General features: G+C 42.4%; 1 protein-coding gene across 4 annotated transcripts in view; it reads left to right on the top strand.

The window, feature by feature from the left end:
- The window catches only part of ARHGEF3 (Rho guanine nucleotide exchange factor 3), a 104387-nt gene extending 97615 nt beyond the window's left edge, over positions 1-6772 (top strand). For all 4 annotated transcript variants that reach the window (XM_038740071.1, XM_038740072.1, XM_038740074.1 and 1 more), the window contains 2 exons: positions 1739-1925; positions 4450-6772. In XM_038740071.1, the coding sequence (XP_038595999.1) occupies positions 1739-1925; positions 4450-4802 (540 nt within the window). In that variant the 3' untranslated portion in view covers positions 4803-6772. The remainder of the gene's footprint in view (positions 1-1738; positions 1926-4449) is intronic.
- Positions 6773-9753: the final 2981 nt, after the last annotated feature.

Here is a 9753-nt window from a genome sequence, read left to right on the forward strand (position 1 = left end):
GAAGTTATCAGTATAAACAACTTCTAGTGGTTTTCCATAATTCATAACATTAATTAAGCTAGCTTACAGCACTCAACCATCAGCAAATTTTGGAGGGCTGTTATTTTCAATTTAATTCTCTCAACAAAAAAAAGTGGAGGAAATAAGTCAGGAGAATGAGAAGAAAATGAAGTTTCCAATTTCCCTAACTTCCATTGAATGATTATGTAGAGCCCAGACCCAAAGTTTGGCAACAACTAACTTTCCTGGAAATGTTTCCCTCATATTTTGGAGGACTTTCCACACTGTTAGGTGATGGTTCTGATAGCTATTCCAGTTTCCTGGGATCTCCCCAGGCATCTGCAGCATGGCTCAGTGGAAAGATCATGGGCTTGGGAGTCAGAGGTCATGGGTTCTAATCCCACTCTGCCATTTGTCAGCTGTGTGACTTTGGGGAAGTCACTTAACTTCTCTGTGCCTCAATTCCCTCATCTGTAAAATGGGGATTAATACTGTGAGCCCCACATGAGACAACCTCCAGTGTTTAGAACGGTGCTTGGCACATAGTAAGTGCTTAACAAATGCCATTATTATTATCTATGGGTAGTCTTGCTTTCTCGTAGCCTTAAAATGCAGGCCTTCGTTTCTTATTTGTTTTCATTTGCCACAAACACGAATTAGCTGCCAGACACTAAGCTGTAGCTGTCACAGAACTAAAGCTACTGTGAACTCAACCAGAAAGGAGATACTATGTTTCTCTTTTCTGTGTCTGCTGCTGTGTGCTTCAGTTGTCCTTGCGTGGCTCAGTGGAAAGAGCACGGGCTTGGGAGTCAGAGGCCATTGGGTTTGAATCCCAGCTCTGCCACTTGTCAGCTGTGTGACCTTGGGCAAGCCACTTAACTTCTCTGTGCCTCAGTTACCTCATCTGTAAAATGGGGATTAAGACTGTGAGTGCCACATGGGACAACCTGATGAGCTTGTATCCCCCCAGTGATTAGAATAGTGCTTCACACATAGTAAGCACTTAACAAATACTGTTATCATTATTATTATAAAAAGAAATAGCCCTTAGCCTTATCTCTTTGGAGAGATATCAAGTGCTTCACATGTTATTTCTTATAAGCTTGGGAAGTCTGTCCCTGGGAGGGTATAAACAGAGCAATTGCCCCTCCCCTAGAAGGGAGTCTCCATGTTGCCGGTTTCTGGAGGCCACCAATTGAGAAGCAGAGTGGCCTAGTGGAAAGAGCCTGGTCCTGGGAGTCAGAGAACCTGGGTTCTAATCCTGAATTGTCCTCCTCCATGCTGTGTGATCTGGCGCTAGTGGCTTAACTTCTCTGGGCCTCAGTTCCTTCATCTGCAAAATAGGGATTCAGTACCTGTCCTTCCCTCCTACTTAGTTGGTGAACTCCATGTGGGGCCTAATAATCTTGTATCTACCCCAGTGCTTAGTACAGTGCTTGGCACATAAAAAGTGCTGAACGAATACCAGAGTCATTGTTAGTATTATTATTGTTATTATCAGTTGGTGAACAATCCCACACAGGACCCCTGTAAGTAAGAGACCCCAACTGGGTTTAAGTAGTGCAACTACTATATCAGTAAGTACTTCTGCTCCTTAAGACATCCCCCACTATGGTTGGAATGAACCTCGGGGGACATGCTTGGCCTGGGCCCCCATTAACCATAATTCCTAGTGCACTGTTGTTTAAGAAACTACTTTAGGAATACTAAGATAATTACTTTTTACTCTTTCTCCTAGAAACTGCATGTCTTCCTGTTCCAACAAGTGCTTGTGATTACTCGAGCCATAACTCACAATGAACAGCTTTGTTACCAGCTATACAGACAACCAATCCCTGTGAAAGACCTTGTGCTGGAAGATTTACAAGATGGAGAAGTGCGATTAGGTGGATCCATCCGAGGTGCCTTTAGTAACAATGAGAGAGGTATGAATGCCCAATTGTGTGTCTTGAAATCATTTACCCAACCCTTTAGGTGTGCATGTTATCCCTTTCAGTTCACCATACAGCATTTGCTTGGGTATCAATCAATCAGTCAGTGGTATCCATTGAATGCTTACTGTGTGCAGAGCACTGTACTAAGCGCTCAGGAGAGTACGATGTAACAGAGTTAGACATATTCTCTGCCCACAAGGAGTTTAGTGGGAGACAGACATTAGTATAAATAAATAAATTACGGATATGTACAGAAGTGCTGCGGGGCTGAGGGAGGGCTGTATAAAGGATGCAAATCCAAGTACGAGGGCGATGCAAAAGCAAGTGCTATCATCGATTCTCCTCACATATCCCACCCAGCAAAGCTGGGTTTGTGTAAGCTCTGACTCAGTGCCGGTGAGCTTGACTGTGTGCCAGGATCTCATTGTTATCAATTGTAATCCTGACACTTGATGTTGAGTAGAGGTCGTAGGTGATGCTGGTGAAACTGCTCAAAAAGCTGCACACAGGTTTGTGGATCAACTCAATATGAAGTTGGATGCCCAGTTGTCATCAAATGAATTCCATCTGCCTAAAGTTCCAACTGGCCTTTGTCTATCCAAACACCATTGTATAGTACACTGCCTGCGTAGCAAAATTTCATCACAGTATAAGTTCTGTGTGGCTGATGAAAATCTTTTGTTGTATGTAGGTTTCCAGATTGTAGGCTGGTAAGTATGCTCAGTTTTCTTCATGTGTATTGTAAATCCATAGTACTCTACCAAATGTGTATAGAGATTGATAATCACTCATATAATCACTCACATGGGAAACAGTGTGGGCCTAGTGGAAAGAGCACAGGCCTGAGCATCAGAGTTCCTGGATTCTAATTATCCTGGCTCAGCCACTTTCCTGCTGTGTGATCTTGGGCAAGTCACTAAACTTCTCTGTGCCTCAGTTTCCTTATCTGTAAAATGGGGATTAAATGCCTGTCTTCATAATAATAATAATAACTGTGGTATTTAAGTGCTTACTACATGTCAAGCATTGTACTAAGCACTGGGTTAGATACAAGATAATCAGGTCCCATATGGGGCTTATAGTACAGTGCTTTGCACAAGTAAGTGCTCACTAAATACAATTGAATGAATAGTCTAAGGAGGAGGAGGAAGATTTGCTTAGGAAGAGAGATGAGCCTGAGCTAAGGTATATCAGGGGTAGAGAGCAGGTAGGTAAGAGGCCAGCCAAGAGTCAATTTTCAGGACATTTATTTTATGTGCAAAGCAATTTGGAATTGTCAAAGTTTTTCATACTCAAATCAGAAATTTAGAAAAATAATATGGGCAGCTGTCTGTAAACTGAACTGAAGAGGAGAGCACCTGGTTGTGGGGAAGCCATTTATACAGTTGTTACAGGAAACAATGAGGGATGGCTGGAGAGGTGAAGTGGAGGAAAAAGATCCATGAAATATTATTGAGAAAGAACTGGCAGAATGTAAAGGCTACTGAAGGTGGAAAGTAAAAGAGAGAGAGGATTCAAAGATGACACCAAGGCTGTGAGCCTGTGGGTCAGGGGATGGTGGTGTTCTCAGTAGTGATAAGCAAATTAGGTAGAGAGAATATAGGAGGGAAGATAAGAAGAGCTTGATTTTGGCCATGTTAAGTTTAAGTTGCTGGGGTGGATCATCCAGATTGGGCTATCCAGAAGACAGAGGAAATGCAACATTGGAGAGCTGGTGAGAGGTAGGGGCTGGACATGGAGATTGAACATCCATTAGCAGAGGGGTGGTAGTTGAAATCATTGGAGAGTTGAGCTCCCCAAGGGAATGTGTGTAGAGTGAGAACAGTAGATGACACAGGTCTGAGTTGAGGGGCACCCACAGTTAAAGGATGAGGAGAAGCTGAGCAGCGAAGGAAACTGAGATGGAGCAGTTGAAGTCTTAGGATGCGTCCCAGGGAAGTACCCCATTCATAAAACCAAGGGTCTAGGATGAGAAGCACTGAACAAACACTGCTAAAAAAAAACAACCCCAAACTGTGACCAAAATGGCATAAAAGTTTCTTCCGCCTCATAATCTCCCCCACCATCAGATTTTGCCAGAAAGAAGATCTTAGAGACCTTGGTGAGCATGCTCTCAGGGGAGTCACATACAATGATTTTTTTTCGTAAGAAAGCTAACAGGTTATGAGACTTCCCCAGAGTCATCAATCAATCAATCAATCATATTTATTGAGCGCTTACCGTGTGCAGAGCACTGTACTAAGCGCTTGGGAAGTACAAGTTGGCAACATATAGAGACAGTCCCTACCCAACAGTGGGCTCACAGTCTAAAAGGGACTAGAATAAATTCATAGAATAAATTCATGGCAAAGCCAGTTTTGACTTGCACCCTGTGGATTTCCCTTTGGTTGTTTAGTCTCCGACCTATGCTCGCCTCTAAAATGAAAATTTGATATTTTTGGCTGCATTCTTCGTTTATTTCACCACCCAGGGAAAAATCTGCATACTAACATGCATGGGCTATTTTCTTTTCCAGTCAAAAACTTCTTCAGAGTAAGCTTCAAAAGTGGATCTCAAAGCCAGACCCATTCATTGCAAGCCAATGACACCTTCAACAAACAGCAGTGGCTTAACTGTATCCGCCAAGCCAAAGAAACCATTCTATGTGCAGCAGGACAATTTGGGGTGCTTGATTCAGAAGAACATTTTCGAATACCTGCCACTATGAGCAGAGAGCCCCAGGGAGAAATTAAGCCCGAGAAAATGGACCAATCAGACAATGACTCAGACTGTAGTATGGACACTAGTGAAATCAGCCTTGACTGTGAGCGCATGGAGCAAACAGACTGTTTCTGTGGGAACAGCAAACAGATCAAAAGCAACATTTGACAGAGACTTAAATCCTTCCTGGAAGTAGCCCTGTGTCTGTCTTGTACAGTATTTGCATTCCGTAAATGGAACCGTCTGGAGAAGCACTTTTTAATTCTGTGACAGTGTCGACAGTCTCTTGTTTCTGTACCTTTGACTGTAGTATTGTAACTGCCAATCTGTCGTTGTAAGCTGGAGTATTTTGCAGCTGTTGTCCTGTAGTGGATTTCAAAAATGTCTGGGTGGATGAAAGAGGTACTTGACCAGTTACTTTCAGTTGTCTTGCTAGAAAATAGAATCTCTAAACTGTTGTTTATTCGTGTGTTTCCTAAATATTTTGTCCCTGCTTTTTCAGCGCTTCGCTTGATTTCAGATATGGTAGCTGAAACTTGGAGTGTAGGGCACCTCAAGTGACAAATGAAGTTATCCATGTGTTGTGATGGTGTTTGGAATGAGGAAAAAGCAACGAAGGGGAAAAGTCAAATCCTTAGAATTGATTTGGTCCAATACTGTGATATTTAATCGAAAGGTATTAATGGACCATGTCTCTGAAGACACTTGGAGGCTTAATTTTCAAAATGACAAAAGATTTGGAAAAGCAACACATTTAGGCCTAATTAGTGCATTTAGTTGAACAAGGAATGAAAAGGCCAGCTCCAAGTTTTCAGCTGGAATTCTGAACATAGTATATGTAGGATATGTGTGGCAATTGGGATTTCTCACTTATAGTACCATTTCTAGTCCAGCGCATTAGCCCAGATCAAAAGATGATGCTATTGATGGTAAGATCCTACACCATGTGTATGAATGTGGCCGAAACGTTTGATGTGTGACCACACTCCCTTCCTCATTGTGTGCAGGAAAGGTAGTTCCTTGCTGTACTAATGGGTTTGTCCTGTCCTGGGCCTGTCTTTGTTTTAAAGTCTGTCTCTTGTCACCCTGATCTTTCTGAAGCATTTGTTTGAGGAGAGCAGTTTTTCCTCCCAGTTGTTGACTGCGGGACTGATCTATCTGATACCGTTCTCTCCCGGCATGTCGCTGCTCTACCGCAGTGTTTGAGACTATGCTTTACTGTGTCTTTATATTGTTTATTCTGCTTTCTTGACTTGTGTGTGCCTTTTCCAATTCATCATACAGTAGCTGCTTGGATACACTGCTGTCATAGATTCTCCTCACAAGTTCCGCCCAGCGGGGCTGTGTTGCTGTGAGCATTTAAGGACCCAAAGGATGTAAAGAATGAAAGCACTGTAATGACGAGGAGGCCCCTCTGAGTAGACACACTAATATTTTAAAGTGTGAATGAACTGGTGATGAAAGAATCTTAGTGATAGAATACATGTTTCTATTTACAGATGGAAAAGAATTTGGGGTGAGAAAGGTAATTTACCTATGAGAACTAGAAATGTCTAAAAAACTGGGGAACATCATGTCATTATATTTTTTCCCTTTGCTTTTATGGGTCACCTTGTTGTTGCCTCTGACCTGAATTGTCACTTTACTTCTCGTGATAGAGGCAGTAAAAATATAGTTAATGAGAATCATGAGAAATAATGAGAGATGTTGAGAGTTCAGTTAGTTGTACTGAACTATTCCTGAAGCCAGCCTAACTAGAAATCTCTATCCATCTTCAGTTTGCAGTCCTGGGTCAGTGTGAAATTTCAGTAATTTGAACTAAATTCACTAAAACATACCTTAAATATAAATGTAAATATTAAAGGATGACCTGTGCAAAAGTATCCCCACACCAGTACTAATAGCAATAATTCTAAATTATTGCCAAAAGATGCTCTTTGAAAAATGAAAATCCCATGCTTTACAAGTTTACAGAAAGAAAGGAGTAAATGAAATGTCATTTTTGCCTTGTACATAGGCTAAGTCCATTAGAGGAATAAATCAATGTGACAAGATAATCAGTATAAAGACAATGTATATTACTTTATTTTTTAAAAAATGTCAGTTTTATCCTGTAGACCATTTCTGTATTTATAGATTTTAAACGTGGTGAATTTTTCTATTTCAGGTTTTGTGATTTATTTAGAACTGCTTCATGTCCAAAGTTGATCTGTAGATTTAGTGACAGTCTGAGAATGCTAGAAATTAAAGCAGAGGACAGAATGCAGCATTAACCAATAGCCAGGATATGCTAAAGTTGAAAAGAGACTGGTAAAAGGATGGCCTATGGGGGGGCAAAAAGTATATGAATGTTTGAGGAAATTATTTGTTTGTATAATGACCTTAAACTTTCTGGAAGCATTTCAAATAAATTACATTAACTATTGTTTTGTTTACTTAATAGGTTTAATTGCTTAGCATATGAATAATAATAACCACTGCAAAAGCTATTTTGACTTTAAAGTAACATTATAAAGCATTGACTTCTTTTTAAATTATGTTTGATTCACCAAGACCCATTGAATCCATATTAAATTTTTTGAAATCAGTTTTTGTCTACATAGAAGGCCTAAGAGTATCTTGCTTATTATGGAAAAAAAAACATTTTTAGTGGTCAATGCGGAAAGTTTTTGTGAGATTCATGGCATTTCATTTTGTCATATTTGCCTAATCTATTCCTTGGTTTTGTGTTAGGTTATGTACCAGCTATCACCTGGCAAACCTTACACACTGCCAAGAATTTCAGGCCCCAGGTACAGTGCTCTGCACAAACAGATGCTCACTAGTGCTGGTGATGACGATAATCTTCATCAGTGACAGTAAGTTCGGTGCCATCACTGAAATCCACTAACTAAGCCCATTGTCCAATCCCATAAGGATAGGCAAGGAGATGGAAACCAAATCAAGAAGGCTGGGCATTCCTTTGAGAGATTGGGTGCTGCCGACACGGCACTAAGATTCAAGACGAGGCGAAGGTCTGTAGGCTAATTGTAGAGTTCAATCTTCTCTGTCGCTGTGATACTAGGACGTACCACAGATGTCACATTCAGCTTCTAGAACCAGTCTGTCATAAAGGGGATGCCAAAGTGTTATTTTGAGCTCAGGGGAAAACTTAGGGTGGAACATTGAGGGGGCGAGAGAGGAAAACGTGGGTGAGGAGAGGGAAGAAAGGGAGACGGAGGCAGGAAAAGAGGTGGAGGAAAAGGGGAGAAAAGAGGGCTCTTGAAAGCAGAATCAGAAAAGAAGCAGAAGTCTTTTAATTGTATTGTACTCTCAAAGGCCTATTACAATGCCCAAGTGGGACTATGGCTGGCAGGGAATTGAGAATACAAGTGTCACTTGCACAAACCACTATCACTATCAGTACTGAGGCTTGTGTGTTTTTCTCGGCAGGAGGCTCCATCTTAATCATCACAGTGCTCTGCACACGGTAGACACCCAATAAATGGACTTCTTCTCCTCCTGCTCATCCTCATTGGGCTGCAGGGCTGAACCAGAGATTTCTTTTGCCTCTGACCCCATAGCCCTTGAGGTCCCCCTTCCTGACCTGGCAATAGGTAGGCAGTGGCCAGGTCAGGAAGAGGTGTGGAGCCTATTCTGCCCAAAGAGGATAAAACCACTTCAACAGTGACTCTGGGTGGCTCATCTTCATGGACCCCAGGGTCAAGGGTTAAAGGAGCCTCTGGCCTGGCTCTTGCAATCCAGTGAAAATCCCGCAGGTGCCAGGGCTGGGCTAGAGGCCATGTCTTGTTAACTCGGGGCAAACCTGGAGACAACATTTAGACTCCTGGTCCCTTTCCAGCTACTGTGGCCCAAAAAGTTTCATCAAGACTCTGGAAAGCTAACTAGTTATGCAATTGCCCGAGGATATCTCCTCCAAGAGGCCTTCCCCAACTAAGCCCTCATCTCCCCTACTTCCTCTTCCTTCTGCATCGTCCTTGCACTTAGATTTGGACCCTTGATTCACGCCACCCTCAGCCCCACAGCATTTTTTACACATCCGTAATTTATTGCAATGTCTTTCTTCCCCTCTAGACTGTAAGCTCCTTGTGGTCAAGAAACATGACTACCACTTCTCTTAAGAGTATTGTACTCTCCCAAGTGCTTAATGCAGTGCTCTGCACACAGTAAGCACTCAATAAATGCAGTTGATTGATGCCCATACGGATGATGTCCCTCCCTTCCCCCCGCCACATGTGGTTGGCATCTATGCCATCAAAGCCACCTACCCAGAATTAAATAATAAGCCAGGATCACAGATATTGAAGATTGGAATACAGTCATTCTTCCAGCAATTTTATCCTGCCTTGACTACTGCATCAGCCTCCTCGTTGACCTCTTTGCCTCTCCCCTTCATACTGCACACTGCTCTCCAGATCAATTTTGTTTTAAAAAAAAAAGTCAGTCCACGGCTCCCCACTCTTCAAGAGCCTCCAGTGGTTGCCCTTGAACCTCCACATCAAAGAGGAACTCCTTACCATTGGCCTTAAGACATTCAATCAGCTCTCCCACTCTTACTTTAACTTCTGAGTCACCTCCTACAACCCAGTCCACACACTACGCTTTCGTAATGCAGCTGACCCCTTGCCAACGTCTCCCACTGTCCTGGAACTCCCTCCCCCTTCATATCCGACAGACCACGACTCTCCCCTCCTTCAAAGTCCTCCCAAAGTCACATGTCTTCCAAGAGGCTTTCCCTGAAAAAGCCCTCATTTCCCCTATTTACCCTCCCTTCTGCATCACCTATGCATCTTGATCTGTACCCCTTAACCACTATTTATTTACCTTACCCTCGGCCCCAGAGCACTTATGTACATATCTATCTGTAATCTCCCTATAGGCTGTAATCTCCCTGTGAGCAGGGATCATGTCTACTAAATCTATTGTGTTGTACTCTCCTGAGTGCTTAGTACAATGCTTAGCACACAGGAAGCCCACAATAAATTTCATCGATTGATCGATTGAAGCCACATTTGTTACATCACGCTTACATTGGAGAGGTCATGCGTAGTGAATGGACAATAGCAAGATTTCCCAAGAGCTGCTCTATGGTGAATTGAAATCGGATAATCATAAACAA

This window comes from Tachyglossus aculeatus, chromosome X1 (assembly GCF_015852505.1).
Source record: "Tachyglossus aculeatus isolate mTacAcu1 chromosome X1, mTacAcu1.pri, whole genome shotgun sequence".
NCBI classification, from domain to species: Eukaryota; Metazoa; Chordata; class Mammalia; order Monotremata; family Tachyglossidae; genus Tachyglossus; species Tachyglossus aculeatus.